The sequence below is a fragment of the Larus michahellis genome, chromosome 1 (assembly GCF_964199755.1).
Source record: "Larus michahellis chromosome 1, bLarMic1.1, whole genome shotgun sequence".
Lineage (NCBI taxonomy): Eukaryota > Metazoa > Chordata > Aves > Charadriiformes > Laridae > Larus > Larus michahellis.
This window is the reverse complement of record NC_133896.1, coordinates 201518901-201541746: the sequence shown is the minus strand read 5'-3', so window position 1 is coordinate 201541746 and position 22846 is coordinate 201518901. Positions and strand designations below refer to the sequence as shown.

The 22846-nt window shown below is 41.0% G+C and overlaps 1 protein-coding gene across 8 annotated transcripts in view; it reads left to right on the top strand.

Moving 5' to 3' along the window:
- The window catches only part of SGCG (sarcoglycan gamma), a 142854-nt gene extending 122185 nt beyond the window's left edge, over positions 1-20669 (top strand). For all 8 annotated transcript variants that reach the window (XM_074569272.1, XM_074569291.1, XM_074569302.1 and 5 more), the window contains 2 exons: positions 13939-14062; positions 16870-20669. In XM_074569272.1, coding sequence (XP_074425373.1) covers positions 13939-14062; positions 16870-17043 — 298 coding nt within the window. In that variant the 3' untranslated portion in view covers positions 17044-20669. The remainder of the gene's footprint in view (positions 1-13938; positions 14063-16869) is intronic.
- The last annotated feature ends 2177 nt before the right edge of the window (positions 20670-22846 follow it).

Below are 22846 nucleotides of genomic sequence, written 5' to 3'. Positions count from 1 at the left end.
ATTAGCAAAGGTTTGGGTACTACTTCCCATCTAGTCTTCTTTTAAGCAGGGGTTTTTCATGAAAATATTAATCTTAAAGTGAAAAGAATTTTCCAAGTACAATCTGTTTTCTCCATCTTGTGTTGCTAGCTATTTGTGTGCGCCCGTATTCTTGTTCATTGCAATTTAGTTTACAAACTACAGTGCTTCACCTGCAGGGCTTATATACCATTGAATGTGTGTGGACCCTGCAACCTTGGGAGATAGATTGACCTCTACTTATTAGATCTTCTGTAATTCTGAGTCTGCAGAGGGACTCTGTCCTGCTCTCACAGAAGATGTTTCCCTCCTGAGGTAGGAGGGACGTTTGGTGACCGGTGGGAACAGAGCCTCAGCTCTCCCTGGGAGCCCATACTGGCAGTCAGAGCTGCTCTCCGGAGCACCTACAACATGTTAGTGTTTCGAAGGACTGCTGGCCTCTGAAACCCATGAGTGAGCTGTAGATGTCTCAGTAACAGCAGGAGAGGAAATCCATGCACCAATGTTAGTAGCCTTTTTGCCAGGCAAGATCTCCCTGAGAACGCATGCCGGGTTTCTGCCCACCATCATCAGTGGCTTTCCCTTAAGCTGGTCAGGTGGCTGATGTTCTTCCTAAAGCCTCAGGTTTTCAGAGATGTAGCTTAACACATTAAAATCTATAGGAGTTGTTTCTACTTCTTGTATGGGACAAAGCCATTTACGTGTTTTGCATAGCTGCTTATGTCAGTAGTGCAAAGGTGTAATGGTTTCTACACCTGCGCTGCTGAACTGAGCACTTGACAATGTCAGACTGCTCGGTGAGATTGCTAAAGTGAACTTGTCGTCGGTGATTACAGGATACTCCACCAGAGCGCAAGCTACCGTGAAATTTTCATTAATGATTGTCGCAGTTATAGACACCTTGCAGATGACCACCTGGAGCTCTATTTGGAAGTCTGTGATTGTGCTGTCACTGGCCTAAGGCATAATGTTGAGCTGGGTAGAGCATCCTTTACATTATCTTTCACCTACATAACTGTCTGCACATGTGTCAAGGGAGCTGGGGGGGGAGACATGGAAGAGGAGGAGTCACCCACCATAAGGTTGTGCACGTGGCAAACACTGGAAGAAGAAAGGGAAGCATTTCTAATAACAGTGATTCTTCTGAGATATATTGTACGTGTGCGCGGTCACTGCTCGCGCTCTTTCCCCTCTCCCTCAGCCCGTGTGTGCAGCTGTGATACAACACTTCAGTTGTGAGGAATCGGAAGAGAGCGCAGTGCGTTCAGCCACTGTACTAATGGACCACAAGAGGGGAAGGGGATGACCTGCTTGTCAGCAAAGACCTCTTCGCTTGAGTGTTTCTTTTCATGCAGAACAAATGGACAGTATGAGCAGCATGTACCGAAGAATTTCGGTTACTTGAAATCTTTCTATATGCTTCTGCATATTAAAGAAAAAATTTGCTTGAGGTATATAAAAGAAAGGCGTAGAAATTTCTTCCACCTGGAAGATAATTTTATGAAAACAAAGACTCATAATAAAAATACTAACCAGATTTTTACAACAGTGATGCAAAAAGTGTTATTATATGAGAGTAAAATTTTATAATACGCTAAGTTGTTTTAAAATATCATTAAAGTAATTTGAAATAGATAGCTATGCTGGAAACATCTGTGATGTGCCAGATTCAATCCCATTCACTGGGGCCTTGGCCATTTTTAATTACCTGGAGAGTCAGCACATCATAAAATTGAGGTCATCACAGAGACCTCTTTTGAATTAGCTCTGCTTACAACTCTTTATCACAACTGTCAGTCTTGAGAGAAACTTCTATTTTAATCATATCTCAGTTCTGATCTTTAGTCTTAATTCCTTCAACAAGTCTGCGTTGAGTGACGGTGGACAAAGAGGCAAAAACGCCGCAACATTTAAGATGGATGGAGAATTAGTAAACAAATAACTACACTGTAATAATCACATCTGTTATGTTTTTGAATAGGTTATAAGTGTTGTTTTAAATTGCTTTTATAGTCTTTTCAAAGTAACATTAAAACTGGGCACTGTTTTATTCTCTTTTTAAGAGAACATGTAAGTGCATTTGTCCTAGAAATTTGAACATTTCTTTTATGTTGCTTACATAATATAAGTTCTGTTAACCAAAATCTTGGGAACTGGAAACATCTGTTATTCAAATCTGGCTTCGTAATTGTGCTGTGCACAGGCATCCCCCCTAAGCCATAAGCAGTGTTAGTGCCTCCTGTGCTTTCACTGAGCAATTCCCTTGAATCCGGCATCTCATAACTGAGATTTACTGGAATCATCAGATTTAGAACATAGATTTAGAACATAGAATCTTTCAGATTTGGAACATAGGTACAAAACAAATTTGAAACACGGACTATTTCAAGAAATAAAACTACGATGATAATTTTTAATTTAAATTAAAGGAAAATATGCTGAAGAACACACCAGCTGACAGAAGAGCAGCAAATACTCCCAACACCTAAGAATGCCACCCAAAAGGAATGGAGTGCCTCAGGGATCTGCCCTTTATCCTTGATCATTTCTAGCATAAGACAAGATAAGCTTAAAATAAAACCCAATAGACTCATTTATTTAAAAGTCAACGACACTTCCTATACATCTGGAGTAGGGTTAAAAAAACAAAACCAAACAAACCAACCCTCATTGTTTGTATCTGTTTCGCTGATCCAAAATGATTTCTTTATTGTGCATGTGTGTGATTCAGCTAATAGTTCAGCACACACTTCTGGTTACCACTCAGGCTGCATTCATACAACAGAGTCCAAACCTAGACGACCTGTGTGTGCCCGGGATGAGCAGATGCATCTCAGATGCTCATCCAGATTTAGAATTCCCTCTCTTGGAGCAGAAACACTGATTCACCATTCATTCATTCACCGACTGAAATGTGAAGGGATCCTCCCACAAACCCATGCAGATGTGTTTTCAGAGACGTTCATATACTTGGAGCATGGCCCCAAGGGTTTACAACTGCTCGGGCAGATAGTTCAGGTGGAATTGATTCAGCTCATTTAGACATCTAGAGCATAGCTATCTATGCCAGGTCTCATCACCTCTTTGTGGAAGGCAACAGGTTCTGTTAGGGGATATTACATTTTATCCTAACAGAGACATCTAAAATAGATCAGATTAATTATGCCCTAGCAGTGCCTATTTCTCTCTTTTAATTTGAAGGGTGCACGAGGGATCACCTATACTCCTTACTGTAGGCAACTGCATTTGTTCAGAGGAATCGCGCATTTATCAACTATGCCGTGTTTGGTTAAGCTCTAAAGAAATGAAAATTCATCATAAGAAACAAGGCCATGCACTGTGCTGGGAAATGTTCAAATCCCAGAGTAAAGCTTTTCCACTTGTAACCCTATAGTCCATAAATTCATCTAAATTGTTAATCACAGTTTATATAACCTTGTAACTAGGATTAGCAAAAGCTGTCAATTACTGGCTCTTGTTTGATATCAGGCAGGAGGTAATGAGTCCTTCCAAGCTAATAATTAGCTTGGAGGCCCTGGCCGTGCTAGAACCTTATCTTCTCAGAAAAGTCATGACACCATCATATTTGCCTAAAATAAGTGTCTTTTCTTTCTAAGTTGGTAAAAATCCATAGTTGTCTTATACTCACTAAAGACTTTGAGAATTTCAAAATACAATCCTAATGTTTTCATTTTCTGAATCTCTTCTTTCTTCAAATCTTCTGCATCCAATTCAGACTTCTTTTTTATACTAATCTTAGTAATTGTGTGTCAGCCTCCCATGCTTGTGTTTGCATGTATATTTATTACCTTTTACGGTTGTGCCGTTGACTCCAGCAGTTCTGGTTCTGAGGGTTTTTCTGATTTTCTGTACTGCTCTGCACCACTCATCTCCAATGTCTTCCTGCAATTTACTCCTTTCTTAAAGCTTAGAAATCTGCAAATTTTTATTTGGAAAACAGCACAATCTGTCTTTTCTTCTTATCACCAGATTGCCCCGAAGCGCAAGAGAGGATAGAGCAATCTTATGTTGTTTGTGCTTTTCTCTCATGGAGCTCTTAACAAAGAATTCATTGGAGGAACACAGTCCCTTTTGGTTTCTTGGGTCCTTTGGCTCTGATGTTGCAATACTTACAATTTAGGCACCCTGATTCAGCAGCACAGCAAGTAGCAGACTTGACGCTTCCAAGCCGTTTGGCGTAAGAGAGTGTAATAAGTCCATGAATGAAATAATTTAAATACAGATTCATGGATAAGTGGATAGATTTATCTATGGACAAATCAATTTATCCACAGAATCTGATTAATGATGATTTTATTTCTATCCAATGATTGTCTAATGTAAAGCACACAAAGAGTTAAAGAATCCATTCCTGCAGTGGCTCAAGATCCTATGAGGTCATTATAAGATTGTTTTAGCTTTAGAAAATGCATTCCCTGTAGGTGAGCTATGCTCAGTTGAGCCTAATGATTATTTGTGATCTGACTTCTTGGTTTCTCCATTCCACCACCACATGGCTCTTCATCAAATACTGACTGCATTGTTATCAATGGGATTTTGTCATTTCCCTGTGTCTCTGCTTCGTTCCAGCCAAGCACAACGAGCCCGGCTGTGTCACGTAGGATGACGGCTCCTTCCTGAGAGCTGGCAGAAGGCAGAATATGAAAATGGTTCAATGGTCTTTTTTTCCTCTCCAGAGTTGAGAACTCAACCCTGAAGTGGTAGAATAATGAAGTGCTCCTAGCCCTTACCAACACAGACATCTGGAAGGGGAATCTAATAAACTTTGTGCCCTCCAGAAAATCTAGCTATAAAGGTAACAGCAGCTTTTTAGAACATATTATTTTCCTTTACCATGTAGAATCCATTACAGATTTGAGAGTTTATTCTTTAAGCTCAGTAGCCATACACTATCAACACTTTACACTTTGCTGATATCAGGAAAAAATAATTAACTTAATCTTAGTTTTATTTTCCAAAAGTAATTATTTTTTTTTAAAGAAAGAATCCTGCAGCAATATGGCACGTGCCATACAAAAGTCCTGTACTGCTGTTAGTAGCCCTCTTGTAACAACTGCCAGTGCTTCGCACATTAGGACTGTCAGTACCGATATGTAAATGTTAAAAACGTTGTCCCAAGAAAGAAGGCTACCAGAATAAGCAGAGCCTACTGCATCCTTGTGTAATCATTTCAGAGTAGCTCTGCTGTTACTGGAGTATTTGGGATGTTCATTACAACATGCATTTGTGCCTATTTTTAAGAGGTCAGAGAAGTTACAAACTCCCCAGCAAAGCCCAGCATGTTTTTGAGACTTTCCCAAGTGATTGAAGACAAAATGATAGACCTTCCAAAATGACATTTTCATTAATGCGTTTAAGCAATAAGCGGACGAGAGTCAAGAAAAAAGTGACTTTTAAAATCAAATTACAACAAATGGCGCCATTATTTTATAGTGTCTAAATTGCAGCATAGTGCCACTGCAGATTTAAAAAAAAAAGCTTCAGAATTACTAGAAAAATGAGGTGCTTTATGTACAGACATTCCAGCCAAATAAATTTTCTTTAATGCGTTTCCTATGTATGTACACTTGCCTCTGAACAGACACCCTCATCGTATGTTTCTCTGAATTCAATTGTACTATCAGTTTTCTTCTGATATTATCAGGCAACTTTTCTGTGTTTTCACAAGGTGCTGTTGATCTTCTTTTCTATTACTGGCACAGTACCTTTATTTTGGAGAGGTATTAGCCGTGGCATACTTCAGGTGAAGGTACAATTCTAATATCAAGCTGTATTTTGTGCTATTATAAGCTTTCCTGTGAATTTGCCTGCAATGAAATAGTCAGATGTACTTGGAAGAAACTGCAAAAAAAGTTCTTTTTTCCTTTTAAATAATTATTATTCAAATTAGATTCTTTAAAATGTACTGTTATGCATATTACATTTTATTGTGGCGTAGATAATAGACAGGGATTCAGGGTAAGGGAGCTGTAGCTATCGACATTAGTCTTCCTGAAACAGAATATGTGTCCTAATGCAGGCAACTCCCAGGAGCAATAATCTTTGGAAAATGGTTTCTTTGAACTAAGCTACAAAAATTGGGAGGATGTAATATAACCATTGGCAAACTAATGGACTTGACAGGGGAAATGGATGCTGGTTTTCAGTCAATTTTTTTTTCATTATAGTTCATTTAGTTTAATTCAGTGAAACTCAGACTTAGAGGGTCAAAGTGAAAGGAAGAAATATGGAAGACAGCATCATCCAGGTAGGGAGCAATTATTCCATGTTTAAATGAAGACGTTCAATATGTGTGGTGCAAAATGGTACGTCTTAGGAAGAAAAATCAGTCAACATTCGAAAGATTTACAGTAGTTATGTCAAATCAGAATTTTGCACCGAGGCTTGGCTGAGTAACTGCTACGTTTCCATTACTGTGCGGAAACTGATCAGGGAAGAAGATTTAATGACTCATTAGTATTTTGTGGTTTTTGACATTCAGTAAGAGCTATCAGAGTTTACCGTTGAATACTAATACTTCCGTGTCCTTAAGATATACACAGTTGGCGGATCATACTGTGAAACTTATCTTTCCTGTTTGCAAAAATAAGCTGTAATTTTAGGAGCCATTCCAAAGCAAATAATTTTACGAAACAAACCAGAAACGAGGCACATACCGAGACTTGAGGTCTCAGTCCTGTTGTTTCGTCCTTCTTTGCCTTTGCACCTGCTGGCAAACAACCAAAAGCCACAAGGCAGAACACCAAGATCCGTAGCTGTGGGTAATCATATTCTTCTTCCTCCACTCCGCTCGCCCTCCCCGCTTGCCTGCTGGGAGAGAAGCGGGTACGGGTGGGAACTGGCAGCCGGCATTAGTGCGCGCCTGCTGCTCGCTATCCACCTCTGCAGCTCGGGTTCAGTTTTGCTCAGCTTGTGTCAAAATGAATCCAGCTTCCTCAAAAAGAGAGAATGTGGTTTGAAACTCCATATGTTGGACCATAAACAAATAGCGACGATCTCTGTTTCCTGTGTAACTAGCGCGTGCTCTGGCTGTGGTTTACTCTCTCACGATGCCTAGCTGCATTGCCAGTGAATGAGACTGCTTTCAGACTAATCAAAAAGTCAATATACTCCTATTGCCTTTTAAAGGTTAACATGCGTTCAAAGAGCAGAGCTGAAAGCAGACGCCTACAGAGAACCAAGGCCAATTAAGCCCACAGAATCCTCTACGTTGCTTTTTGACTTCCAAGACATTAGTTTCTTGACAAGTTAAAGATTCTCCTTTTCCCCGCTTTTTCCTCATGTTTTTTTTTCCTTCATTTCTTATTCTTATTTTCTGTTCTTCCTCTGCTTCACGACCTCCAATCGCTGCCTAATTTCATTTCTGTTCCCCTTTCACCTTTCAAGTCAGACTTGAACTCAAGGGCAGGTGTCCATGGCCAGACTCCTGTCTGCATGCCAAGGCATATGAGGGTTTCTTCCTTACTTTACAACGTGAAAAAGCTGGTTTGGTTATGTGCCAGCAGCATCTGAGGTTCTGTGCTACATTTTCACAGCCTGTCCCCTATGCAGCCTCAGTAATTCTGCCTCTTTATGGACTGTAATAAGACCTGTCGCCATTGCTCTCCTAACTCTTCTGTTTCTCTCAAGGAAATAAAGTAGGACGGAAAAGTTACATATATTCATAATCTCAGAAAAAGATGAGCCTAGCTGCGGAAGTACTCCTGCACGGAGAGTTGCACAGTGCTTACTTTCACAGGAATGCAGGCTTGCAGGATCAGATGTTCAGTGCCATAACGGGCAGCTTTATTGAACTCACTGTAATGGTTTTATTTGGCCATGGAACAGTTTAGTCAAAGCACTTCATATTTTTTAAAATGTGTGCTAACTCTGAGAAGTCATGGAGATTGTTTACTGAGAGGTGGGCCAAACAGCCATGGACTCAAAAAAGGAGCGTGGGAGACATCCTTATGAGGTCATCAGGTTAGCATCTTCATGGAAGTTCAAGGGAAACAAGGACCATGTGCAAATACACACCAGTGGAGCATGTTCCATTATTCCAGCTCTTCTGAATTACATTTTCTAAATCTCCTCTTTTTTTCTCTACATTCTTCAATCTTTTCTCTAATAGTGTATTTCCCATGCATGCTCCCGTATCAATGCTTAGGAACAAGTGTGAAGCACTGTCTTCAGTCCTACAAAGACTAATTGAGAGAAGGAAAGGGGCTTGGGATCTTTTGCTGTCTTCTGCCCCCTCATATGACTTTGCTCTTAAATAAAACCTTAATATAGATGTTTATTTGACCCTTGTGCATGGATCCTTCTATTTAATTATACTAAAGCACTATGAGAGGAAGACTGAGCATATTAGAGAAGTGAAAGAGATGGATTAGAATATTTTATGATTCTCATAAAAATCGATACCAACAAGCTTTGTGAAAAACTTTTAATGAAAAGACATTATGAACTAGTCAGCATTTAGGTTCTGCCTGGACCCACCTCATGTTCTTTCATTATTTAAAAGGGCATCACACAAAAAAACCCCACCGTATAGGTGAACACCAGACCGATATCTTATTAATGATCTAAACAAACGTACTGCTGTGAAATAATCTGTTATAAAGTAAAATAAATCAGGTCTGGTATATTTGACATTTTATTTTCTCCTGTGTACAAGGGCCCTAGGTTTTTCTCTTTTATTGATATAAGGACACACTTAACTCTAGTACTTAATACACTATACATTGCTAAATTCTTTACCATACCTTTAACACTTTAGTGCCAGGTTTACATTTTACAAAATCTTTTCTGTATGGTAAAATTGATCAGGCTATTTTAACTAAAAAAAAAAAAAAAAAAAAGAAGAGTCAGCTGTATGTATGGGCACACCAGTTGTTGGGTGCCCCCACAGTTGGGTCCATCTGTCTGTCTAGTCCGCTTTCAGCAACCCTGGTATTCCTCAGATAGGTGCTGGGAGGAATGCATACATTTGGGGAACTTTTATCTAAAGTCATATCCAGGATTTCTGTCCCCATTAAATTCAGGAGAGATGCTGACTCATAAATGGAAAGGACAAAAACTGACCAGAAGGAAGGAATAAACTATTTCCCAAATTCACAAGAGCAATTTGGTTCCTCCGTCCTGCTTGAGGAGTCAAGCTGTCCCACATTGTGGTAGGAAATTTGGGCTCCAGAAGACTGTGGTACTCTTTTGCAGTACTAAAACCGGCTTTATAATGCATTGTGGTACTTCTAAGTAGATCAGCAAGGTATCCTTCCAGCTCCTGCCAGAACAGGATGAAAGAAGAGATCAATATTCCTGCAGCATGTACCAGCTGAGAAGGGATTTTGAAAGTCCGGGTTCAGTTCAGCTGCTTCTTTACCACAACCAGAGCAGGTTGTCACTTCTCTCACATCCTCCCTGAACGCAGCCAACTGAGCAATTTCTGGTGATCTGGTGTCTCCGTGAGTTAGCAACATGCTTATAGGAAGGGGTGAGAATTTCCCAGCCTGTTAGGTTGTTGGGACGGTTTCAGATCCAGAGCCTGAATGCTGTCCAGATTCCCTCAGAAGACTTTCACACAGTCCTTCATAAATTATTCTGCACACCTCGGCACCAAATTTCCTTGGCAGCCAGCCAAGACAGTGTAGTCAGCTTCTGGAACTATTTTACCAACAAGGAAGAAGACAGTGATAAAAATACTATATTTCTTGTAATCAGTTGCTTCAATTGTAATGGACTGCTGGAGGACCAATATCCAGCAGATGACAGAGCAATGAAATATTAGCAGGACCACTTCTTCCCCACCTTTCCCTGCCCTTCATTCGCCAAGACAGAGCAGTTTCTCTGCATTTTGCCAACAAACCTCCAGGTGGGATCAAGGTGAAGGACAGCAAGGCAAAATACCTGCTCTGCAAGTCAGCCTAGGTATGGTTTCCATTGCTTCACGTTCCATGGATATGTCTACATGACTGTTTTAATTTAAAATTAGGAACATGCTTTTGAGCAAAAACTCCAAACTGCCTGAGCTCCCCAAATCTTCGTTCTCATTGTGAAATCGTTTGGGGCACATGAACAGGATTGCATTTGGATTAAATTAACCCGAAAGCTATGCTCTCCTGGAGAATGCCTAACATGCCCCAACCTTTCTGCATGTCCAGTCTGTGGGGTCGGCCAACAGCTAGTCCAGAGTACTCCTCTGAATACATATAATGGGGGTGTCAGGTCCTTGGCATCAAATAAATGTGCTGTCCCGATCAACTCCTCTTGCACCTCACCACTTGCTAATAGACCCCTGGCAGCTACCGCAGTACCTAGAAGCTACTCATAAGTACAGAATCCATCTTCTCAAATGAGATACAGGCTGTGACAGATGTCTCATTTAGGACAGCACATTACATAGATTAATTCCTCTAGATGGTAAAGACAGTCACTCCATTCTGTTAAATGTAATTTATATGCCTGTAATTTTCCAAAAAGATAAAGTGACTGGTAACAATATATTTCCTTGTCATTCTACTGCCTGAATTCAAACAAACACTAAAAAAGGACCAAAACCTCTTAAGACAATCAACTTCTGTCCTCTGAGCGTCCATGCACCCTCCAGCATTTGCAAGCAAATTGAATTCTGGTTTTGCCAAGACTTTTGAGGGATGCACATCAACATTTTGTTCAGCCTAGCCTACTCTCTCCCCCCTTTTATTGCCTAGGGAATAAATCTTGAAAATTTCGTATCAGCCATCATCTGCACTCAGTCATGTATCTTCTTTGTGACTGACCAAATCATTCACAATGCAGAGCAACTTCCTCCCGTCATCTGTTCCCTGATATGTATTAAAAAAAAGAGCACATTTTACTTTATTAATTTCTACTTAAAACACGACCGGTGTTAAGAATTACAGTGCTCTATTCATACCTTTCTCACACACCCTGAGTTTATGCAAGTATCTCCACCAGTCAGCTCTTCTGCTAGGGCAGCTCTGTGGTCCCCAGGCCCTTAAGCATACAGGAGAAGTTCAAACCTGCCCACCAGCGACAAACTGGAAGCGCCTCAGGGCCAGGGTCACAGAAGAATTTTAGGTGACTTTAAGGTCAATGTCTAAAGCGCTGAGAAGTCACGTGTCTTCAGGACCAAGTGGGGACTGAGAAGGGACATTTAAAGTCAAGGTACAACTCAGTCATGTCATTTCTACGCTGGGTGCCTGTTTCCCTTTGGTTGCATCTGGACTTGAGGCGCTGAATCTCTGAATGCTGGATGAAGAAATATATCATTAGTGCTACTGAATGTTGCCTTTGCTAAAATCTCACACAATAGTTCCAGAAGGCTTTAAAATCCTTGCTTAAGCTTCACTGCAGTTTCCATTGCCAGGAAGCTCCAATGACTTAATTAGGTAAATCTACCCTTAGTTAATCTAGAAATAGGGCCTGTATAAACAGCAGAAATTTAGGATTGTGATTAATATAGCAAATGTAAGTCTGCCATGTAATTTAAATTATATGTAAGTCACATCATAAATCTGTAAATGCTTCCGAAGTCTGTAGGCTTCTTGCCAGCATTAATTTTGGTAGAAAGTAAGAAATATTTCTCCATGTTTAATTGCTTTTCAAACTCCAGGTCTGATATGCTCTTCAAAAATCTGTCCCAGTTAGCCTTCTTGTAATATTCAATAGAGCTTAAAAATAAAAATGTATGCCTATGTATAGATTACTTACATAGATTAAATACTTTATAGAAAAACATGAGCTATTTCAATGTTTATAGCTTTTTGCTAAAACAAAGTAAGGAACAGTTGTATTCAACTACCGTGACACTGACTTATGAAAATATATTAAACTTTAAATATTAAAAATACAAACTTTGATTTATTTTTCATTATATAATGCATACAAATATGCATTGGAAAACAGTCCCGTGAAGCAGACCTCCCATGTAAATCCTTCAGGGAAAAACTGATTTCCAATTTCATAAAAGTTTAAATCTAAGGATCTAAACCAAAAAGTCATAGAAGAGTTGTTAAATCACAAACACTGATTAATAAAGATTGCTACCTTTATGCTAGATGGCTGATGCAGAACAGACTAGTACTCATGGCCTTGTACTCAGCATGATCATGACAGAAGTTTGCACCATCTCAGCGTCGTGGGATAAGGCATCAAACTATTTTATGGTTATGGTCCTAATGTGGAACCATGATGCAGTTATCCATTGTTAGGAATTAAAATTAGCAATCTGGAGTTTAAACTAATTGAAGGTGACTAACCCAGGAGATGTTCAGGGGAGGCAGCTCGTAGAAACATAGAGCCATAGAATGGTTTTGGTTGGAAGAGACCTCTGAAGATCAAAGAAGATAGAATCTCCTGTTACCTCTGGCCAGTGGTGATAAGCCAATATTGCTTGAGTTATTTTCAGATATGGGGCTAAAAAATGAAGTTTCAGCGACTGTGCTGGATTGCGCTCATCTATCATGGGTTTAGGTTTTAAGATGTCAGCTGGATTTAACTTCTGCAGAACTCTAAGATACAACTGAAGGTTCTCACAAGCACAAACTGACTTCTTTTAAATTCTAGTTTTAATGAAGTAACTGCAAAAAAAGGAAGACCTGAAGCAGTCTGAGTAAATGAAACCCATCAGACAGCTACATCAGGGCTACATGTGAAGTTGTTTCGTTCCTTTAGCATGATTGGCAGTCAGCGTCTAGACTCACTATCTGATGCATACCTCCTGGTCCTCCACTCATCCAGATGGGTGCCTGTTGATCACGCATGGAGCCGACACAGCATCTGCTGGGAGTGCGTGCACATACACACACAAACACACCCCCCCTCTACATTTTCGGAAGATACAGTGGGTGAGCACATGCAGAGCTGGTAACAGGAACACGTGACTGAGTTCTGCATTATGGATGAAGCCCACATTATTTTATATGTGTCCAGGGAACGTACAGAATTTAGGAGGTAACATGGATGTGAAGTAAACTGGGACCACCAGTTGATTCACTTCCTCTAGCCTTAATATTCACCTGTTTAATGTTGGCTGATAGTGTAAAATTCAAGCTGGTGTCATCAGGAAGGGTGAGCCAATATTGAGGAACAAAACCTGGATCTGATCCTGTCGTGTTCCAGTGCCTCCAGGTGAAGCAGTTCTAGGTAATGGTCAAAAGAAGCAATATAATCACTAGCTTGCTGCTGAGCTTGGACTTCTTCTTTCCTTAACACGGTTTTTAATTAGTAGTTCTATCCCTGATACTTACCATGGAAATGATACCAGAATTCTGAGGAAACAAAGCCTTGTCTCTTCGGAAAATAAAAATCATTAATCCTGCACAGCTGACATGATGATGTGATTACTCAGCTAATACAGTACCTTCCTGCCATCTTGTGGCACTGCAGGGTTTGCAACTTTCTGTTACATTGCGTAATTTTTATTTCAAACAAAATTATTGGTTTTTAAGTTTCAGGTGCTGTGTAGTTAAACAACACACACAGAGAAAGTGAAATCTTGGTCCGAGTGATAGCAGTGTCAAAACTCTTGTTGATTAAAAAACTTCCAGACTGCACTGATTGTATTAATTACAATATCTTATTGTGTAAAAAATGAAAATAAATTCAAACTAAAGAATATTAAAATGGGTTTCAGTTTTAAAGAGTAAATTACTGCTATACTGAAATAATCTGAAGTTATATTTCAAATAATACCTTGCATTTCTATTCTGAATTCATCTATATTTTTCATTTGGGATACTTTAGTGTTTTTAAATAGCTACCTCCTTTTTCAAGTCTGCCTGAAGAAAAAAGAAGCTGCATCTTTTATATGACTTCAGGCGAGATCCTTCAAGTGCATGTTCAAAGTTTACTTCCTTTTCAAAAATAAAGGAACATATGAGAATGTGCTACTGTCAGATTTCCCGCTCCTGCTTTCAGGCTGGAATCACCAACTCGATCTTTGAGCATGGATGCACCACGAGGAATTAATATCAAAGCGCAAGCTGGGAATATTGAAGCTCTTTCCCAGATGGATATCAAACTACACAGCAGTGATGGTGTGGTAAGTACAAGTCCTTCTGTTTCCATAACCATGGTTGATCTTGCTGTCTGAATATAACTAGTAACTTCCAAGTTTTTTTCAAATTCTGTTAATTTAATTCCTCAGATTTTAGGAGATAGATAGGATATAAAAATTAATGGTGCCAATAATAAGACTTTTATTTTGGGGTCAGATTAAATAATACTACCAATTGACATCATGTTGTATTAGCTTAGAGAAATGCTGTCTAATACAACCCTGATAGCGCTCAGCTCCCCACTAGCACAGTGATCCCCACGCACCCCAGTGGGGTCCTTGGCCCAGAGGTAGACATTCGGCCCCAGAGTTGCTAAATTAAGGAGTGAAGCTCTGCAGGTATCATTAAGAGCTGCCACATCAGCAACAGCACGTGACATGCAGCAGCCTGTTTATCCCCTCTGCGAGGCTATACAATGCCAGTTCTGCTACAGAGGAACTCCAGACCAACCTCTATGTCCATCCCTGACCAGCTAGTGCAGCTGAGAGGCTTCAGCGTCAGGCCAGGACAGACCTGGGTCCAGCGGCAGTAGCAGCCCCCATGCCCCGCTATTCAGTGTACAGGCAGGGGCCTCGTCTCTGATGGTCACCTCGTCTGACCATGTGGCCCGCCTTCTGGATGCGGGGAAGGCTGTGGACGTTGTCTATCTGGACTTTGGTAAGGCCTTTGACACCGTCCCCCACAGCATTCTCCTGGAGAAGCTGGCGAATCATGGCATAGACAAGTGTACTCTCTGCTGGGTTAAAAACTGGCTGGATGGCCGTGCCCAGAGAGTTGTGATTAATGGGGTGAAACCCTCTTGGTGGTTGGTCACCAGTGGTGTCCCTCAGGGTTCAGTTTTGGGGCCGGTTTTGTTTAATATCTTTATGGATGATCTGGATGAGGGGATTGAGTGCACCCTCAGTAAGTCTGCAGATGACACCAAGCTAGGTGGGAGTGTTGATCTGCTTGAGGGTAGGAAGGCTCTACAGAGGGACCTGGACAGGCTGGATCGATGGGCCAAGGCCAACTGCATGAGGTTTAATAAGGCCAAGTGCCGGGTCCTACATTTCGGTCACAACAACCCCAAGCAACGCTACAGGCTTGGGGAAGAGTGGCTGGAAAGCTGCCTGGCAGAAAAGGACCTGGGGGTGCTGGTGGATGGCCAGCTTAACATGAACCAGCAGTGTGCCCAGGTGGCCAAGAAGGCCAACAGCATTCTGGCTTGTATCAGGAATAGCGTGGCCAGCAGGAGCAGGGAAGTGATCGTGCCTCTGTACTTGGCACTGGTGAGGCCTCACCTCGAGTCCTGTGTTCAGTTCTGGGCCCCCCTGTACAAGAGGGACATTGAAGTGCTGGAGCGTGTCCAGAGGAGAGCTACCAGGCTGGTGAGGGGTCTGGAGACCAGGTCATACGAGGAGAGGCTGAGGGAGCTGGGCATGTTTAGCTTGGAGAAGAGGAGGCTGAGGGGAGACCTCATTGCTCTCTACAACTACCTGAAAGGAGGTTGGAGAGAGGTGGGTGTTGGCCTCTTCTCCCAAGTAAATAATGACAGGACCAGAGGAAATGGTCTGAAGTTGCGGCAGGGGAGGTTTAGGTTAGATATTAGGAGGAATTACTTTACTGGAAGAGTGGTCAGGCACTGGAACAGCCTGCCCAGGGAGGTGGTTGAGTCACCATCCCTAGAGGTGTTTAAGAAACGTCTAGATGTGGCGCTTCAGGGCATGCTCTAGTGGCAGAGATTGTAGGTTGTTTGGTTGGACTCAATGATCTTAAGGGTCCTTTCCAACCATGAAGATTCTGTGATTCTGTGATTCTTATTATAGAATCATAGACTGGTTTGGGTTGGAAGTAACCTTGAAGATCATCTAGTTCCAACCCCCCTGCCATGGGCAGGGACACCTCCCACTAGACCAGGCTGCTCAAAGCCCCATCCAGCCTGGCCTTGAACACTTCCAGGGATGGGGCATCCACAGCTTCTCTGGGCAACCTGTTCCAGTGTCTCACCACCCTCACAGTAAAGAAGTTCTTCCTGATACCTGATCTAAATCTACCTCCTTTCACAGTTAAACCATCACCCCTCGTGCTATCACTACACCCCCTGATAAAGAGTCCCTCCCCATCTTTCCTGTAGGCCCCATTCAGGTACTGAAAGGCCACCATAAGGTCTGCCTGGAGCCTTCTCTTCTCCAGGCTGAACAACCCCAACTCTCTCAGCCTGTCTTCAGAGGAGAGGTGCTCCAGCTCTCTGATCATCTTCGTGGCCCTCCTCTGGACCTGCTCCAACAGATCCACGTCCTTCTTATGTTTGGGGCCCCAGGGCTGGGCGCAGTACTCCAGGTGCTCACGAGAGCGGAGCAGAGGGGCAGAATCACCTCCCTTGACCTGTTGGCCACGCTGCTTTTGATGCAGCCCAGGATACAGTTGGCTTTCTGGGCTGCGGGTGCGCATTGCCAGGTCATATTCAGTTTTTCATCTACCAATACCCCCCGAGTCCTTCTCCTCAGGGCTATTCTCAATCCACTCATCCCCCAGTCTGTATTTGTGCTTGGAATTGCCCCAACCCATGTGCAGGACCTTTCACTTGGCCTTGTTGAACTTCAGGAGGTCTCTGCTAAGGAAGAGGATGGGCACCAGCTTATCCCTCTCCCTTGTTCCAGTGTCTGCCAAGAGCCTGGCCCAAAGAGCAGCTTTGTGTATGTTCGGGTAGGCTATTCTTAAACCACTGCCTAGATAAAGTCAAGTTGGTTTATGGCACGCTGTTGCGTTATTATCTCTAATGAGCCTATTTGTCCTACTCTCTCCCATGCAGCTTTTGCTCGATGCTGAAACTGTGCGACTGCCCAAATTGCCTGAGGGTACAAGGGGTGGATCTGGTATTTCTCAGGGGCTTTATGAAATCTGCGTGTGTCCGGACGGAAAGCTCTACTTGTCAGTGGCTGGCGTGGGCTCCACTTGCCAAGAATACAGCCGCGTCTGCCAGTGAGGCACCAGAAAAGGCCACACACCCCGCTCCGAGTCCAAGTTTTATATTATTGCTAAAGAGCATTACCGAAAGCAGAATTTTCAGAATTTTAAAAACAGAGCACTTCAGTTTAGGAAAAAAAATCTGTATCTACAATTCTGGACTACAGGGTGAAAGGGGAAGAAGAGCACAAATGACATTTTAACTTCTGAAGAATGACTTGAATCAAATTATTTGTTCTGTCAGTAACACTTTGAAAACAGCCTTACAGAGAGGATAAAAATAAAATAAAAGGAATATGTTCCCTTGCTGAACTATTATTCAGTCAGATGGTTATGTCATTGTTAATATTTTTGAGCTCTGTGGTTTTTTCTCTCACTACATGTAAACCCTTACTGCATTAGTGGGTGAAATTAAATTGAAGGAACTACTTGAACTGTTTGCTAAGACAAAGCATTATTTGGGGAACTCAGAAAGTGCCAGCAAATGGTCTATGCAATTTTGTTCTTGCAATAACACAAGATATGAAAAATGTGGTATTTGTATAAGTTCTGTGTAAAAGGTGTTAATTTGCTAATAGCTTTCTATTTTAATTTGGCAAAAATATATGCTGATTTGCCGATTACTGAGATTCATATAAAAATAACTAATACAAAAATCTCCAGGAGTCATTGACATCTCCCTGTGTCTCAAATCTGTTCGCTATACACTAGAGAAATATGTTAGTATATTTTATAACAGCAATAGTTTGTTGTACTGCCTGTACCATCGTACTCATTTAAACTCTTTTATAAAAATTTTAGAACATGCTAATTCAACAAGGCAATTTGCTCTGCCAGCTGGACTAGTAAAAAGGAAAAAAAAAAAAATCCTTACTGTGGCTCCAGATTGTCTGACACAAGGAACTGTTTGGGCGGTGGGAAAAAAAAAATCCTTTTTTGCAGCCCACAGGATTCAATTAAGAGGACTATTTCATTTCCACGTGCAGCCATTGACTGGTATTTCTGATGCTGCCAGAGTGAGACTCCATCACAAACAGAGAGGGGAAAACTACTCTTTATTATTTTTTACATTAGGACTTTGGATACCGAGTAAATGCTCACCAGAGTTGACAAACCATTTATTGACCTTGTAGAGAAACACGACTGCAGACCCATTCCCCTGTACAGCGTTGCACTGAACACGAATAAATCGTTTGCACACCTCTGGGTAGCAGAATTTGTATTCGATAGTCTGTTGTTTAAACTGCATGGGTTTTTAACTCCTTTGATGCTGTTTTGTATATACTTGATGATACTATTACCCAGGTAGGAGCTGCTATCACATAGTGCCTTGGTGTCTATTCACAGAAAGATTTTTACCCATAATCTTTACTAAACTGCAGAATGTCCATCCTTTAGAGAAAAGAATCGTCATCCTTAAGGCAGGAGAATCAGAACAAAGAATGACTAAGACTGGGCCGTTCTTTAAACTTGCTACTTCAGCTTTGGTGGACAAACAAAGAAACGCAACTCTTGGTTATGATCCCAGATACCCACAAAAGGCTGAGTTGAGAAAGCCCCCAGTTAACAGCATCCGCTGCTATTGTAGCAAAGCCCTGGGTAGTCCCTGCCTCAAGGGCTGCCTTTGTAATTTATCCAACGAGTCTAACGTACAATACTGAAATTGTCCTTCATTAGCAGGGCGGAGGCCTCAGCAATTAATGCAAACTAGAAGAGCTTCGATAGGAAAAGTCGGAGAGACGTGCGTCAGCTGAGGTTTTGGGTCCCTTCAGGCGAAGGGGGCAAGTGAATCAAGGCCTCCCATGTTATTTGGAGAGCGCTCTGATTGCCAACATTCTGCCTGAGGGAGAAATGGGAAGCCACGCAGCTTCCATTTCTGAAATTCCTTTTACCTGGGCTTAGACATCTACCTTCAGGAGCGTGCAGGACTGAGTACACCCTGAATACAGGGGTGTTGGTCCTCAAGAGAGGGATACATCTCTCTACAACTGTATCTCTCAACTGTGCCTCTCGAACTACGCCCTCAGCCAAGACAGGCTTGAACCGAAACCTGCCTTCAGCATTCCTTTAAAGTCGGTGTAGGTGGTTCCAGCCACATGTGCAAGTTTTTACAATACAAATTACGAGCCATCTTGGATAATTCATTGGCTAGAAAATCTGCGCATTTAAATGAAGGGCAGCAAATTCCATTGCATGTGCCAGATAGATAGATACTTAAAAAACACTGCGACAAGTAACCTGGAGGACTGTAATGTCTACAGCCTTTTATAGATGTAGTGCAACGATAAAACTGGGACTTTAGTCCTTAGAGAACTCAGCCACTATCTAGTTTCCAAAGCATTTGAACTGTCCTCATACCTATGTTTCTGACATCAAGGAACATACACCCACTTCCGTGTGGTACCGAACTACTCGTTCACCTAATCAAATCCCTAGATGTTAGCCAGATAATGTAAATAAGTACATTGGTTACAATCCGCCCATTCTGCTGGCGATGGAAACAGCATTCTAAGTCACGCGGTTTAAGCGTTTGTTTTGGAGGCATACTTTCAAATGTGTTTGCCAGCTAATGCAGAGCAAGGGATTGAAGCCAGGCTTTCCATGTATCACAAGAGTAAACTAGCCCCTAAAATACCGGGTATTTGGGAGCCACTTCTGTTGCATCTTCTTGCATTGAAGTGGCTCTGTTTTAGTTAACATTTTTTGGAAAACTGTGGTATACAGCTAGGAATCGCAGGGCGCAGTTCCCTGGCGGGTAGCACGGCTAAGCATCGTGGCACCTGGCTTAGACATTGCAATAGCGACCACCGTTCTTGTGGAGATCAACCTTTTGGACCTTCCTCAGTTCGCAGCTGGATTCTGAGTAGTACCAAAACCTAAATGGGTCTGCGGTTTAGTTCAGCTCCAATTCGCCCCTCGTCATTCTTTAAATGTCATTCTTCGTGATGCTACAAAATTGTCATTGAAAATATAGTTCCATCATGTAAGTTGGGCAGGTTTTCTAAAGCATGGATGGCAATGTCTTCTCACTGAAGAACATTTTTGGGATTTTTTTCTTTTAGTGGTGGTTAGTGGAGAAACAAAGTTTATGCTAAAATTACCACAGTGTAATCAGCTGATGCTATAATCTGAATTATTGTTAATTTCAATATAGTTCATGCATCGCTACATTATCACTTCTGATATTGCCATGTCAGTGTCTTTCCATCTCTCTTTAATACTTAAAAATTATTGTTTCTGCTTGAATCAAACTTCAGTAACTACTTACAGATTAACAGAAAATTATGGCACAGGAAAGTGAGAGTATGCACATCTAGTTTATTTTCCAAAGCGTTATCCAAATGGAGAAAAAAAAAAACAACCACTACCCAGCATAGTAAACTGTATTGTTTGCATATTTTTTTTTCCCTCAAAAAGGATTATTTACAGCAGTTCTTGTAACTGGTTGGGATTTTTACACAGCGGAAAAGCAAAAATATCTAAATGATAGTAAAACTTTATTGGTGATTGCCCAAACACAACCCTCTGTTGCCATTTCACAGTCCTTCCGTATTGACATTTGTCTGTCTTTATACAGCTTTATGCAAAAGGAAATTGCAAGAATTAACTGAAAACTGAGTTCTTGAATAAACTTTATACATTTTGAAAAGTCTGCTTCTCCTTTTGTGTTCAAATGAAACACAGCTTAAATGAATGTTTTCATTTTTAAAACAAAATTATCTTCCCAAGACTCTAAGAATGTGAAATGTACATTATTTAAAAATATGAATGACAATCTTGTCCCCGACTAAAAACTTACGTTCTAGAATTTAGAAAATGCTTTACAATTAGGTTTCATTGGACACCTAGAATTCCTTTGTCTTCCCCTCTAGTAGGTGAAAATAAATAAAAAAATATGCCAGTGCTACTGAATTAATCATCCAGAAAGCAAACCAAAGAAAAGATTAAAGAGTTTTGATGAAAAATTCATTGACAAACACATCCATATGCCAGAAACGTGTGTCTTCTTCAAATGACAACATCTGCTTTGGCTGCCAAGTTTAATTACTGAACTATTACTTCTGCCCGTGTTCCGCAATACCAATCCAGCCACCTTCAAAGTGTTCAGATCCAGCAACAGGAAATCTCAAAGCTGGTACTACCCTCCTTTATTTTAACTGGAGCAATTACAATAGAGTGTATGAAAGCCTCATTTAAAGCAACCCAAGTACCAAATGAATGCAATCCTTATAGTAATAATTCTTAAACCTATGGTGATTTCCAAATCACCACAGTAACTTTTATTTTGATGATGATTTGAGAACAAGTATTGCAAAACTGCATTTCTTTATACAACAAACCATTTCTTTTGGTAATTGGCTACACAGAAATCGTATTTCCTTAAAAAAAGAAAAAAAGTCTTGGTCTTGTCACTAATTGCTGAGTCAAGTGACCAGTGCTTTTTACAATAGGTGCTAATGCCCTTGTTTTAGAGGAAAACTTTTAAAGCTTCCACAAGAAGATAAATAGTAACAAACCTGCCAAGGCTTGTTACAACCACAATTCCTTAGATTTAAGCTACTAAATGTATAGTTAAACCAGTTTCCTGTACCGCTGATCTTTGCTAAACCGCACACTGGGGAGACAGGACCACGGGAGCTGCTTTTCCCAGACACATTACCGGTACCCGTGGAAGGTAACTAGGACATACACCTGGCTGAAAAGACCCTTCCTCTCATGTGAACTTGTGTAATATGCAGAATTGCTTATAAAATGTATTTTTGTGGAACCTACATGCTAACATTAACTTCCACAGAACCTTACTAAGGAATCGGCACATGCTAATGGTTCTGAGCTTCCGTGCACAACTTGGGTACAAATATCTTATTCTGCATTTCCCAAGGCCCTCGGCTGAGACAGAAGGAAGCAGGAATTAGGCGTTATTTATAAACAGGAATTAAATGGCACTTATGAAATCAGTTTCTATCACAATATGGTTTCCTGGTTTCATAAGGCCTCCTTCTTTAGGCCACCTGTTACCGTGAGTTAAGCAAATAAAAAAAGAGAATAAGAGACGTCCAACCGAGACACCACTCTTGCCTGTCTCTCTGCATCTGTATGTAAATTTTAGTGCAACTGATGGATGGTATCGACCCAGGAATAATAGAGTAAGTGAATTTTTCTGTGTCATTCGGGTTTTCTTGCTCACCTTGATTCAAGATTTAAAATTACTTCAGACCATCAGCTTCCTAAGACCTGGGACCATTTTCTTTCTCACAGTGTCAGCACTCAACAATATATACAAACTAAACAAAATAAAAACATAACAAAACAGTTTAGTAGTTCTGCACAGCCATTTTAATGGTTCCTTATAATATGGATAAGGCAACATAAGTTGCTTACAAAACACAGTTCTGTGCTTCAACAATTTCCTTCCCCAAGATCCCACCTGAAAACGGGAAAGCGTTCACGTTGCTCCTGTTATTTGTTTTCGTGCTACTCTGTTACCTTATGTTTTAGCTCCATTTAAACTGAAAAACACAACGAGAACTGTTTCCTTTTGTTAGTATTTTGCTTACCCTGAATACTGTTCATCTGACTTTGTGCACAAAGTACGTAAGAGCCACAAAGGAATCTGTTTCAAAAACATAGGGAATTAACTAAACTGATTTATTTCATGGCACACCAGGATTTGTGTTTTGCTTACATGGTATTTATTGCAAAATTCAGCAAAATGTACAATTTCTTTGAGAAAACTGCAAACATTTATCATTGCAAGAAAAAAGCATTTTTCCTTTTCAATAGTATTTTAATATTGGTGCAATTATTTAGAACTAATTGAA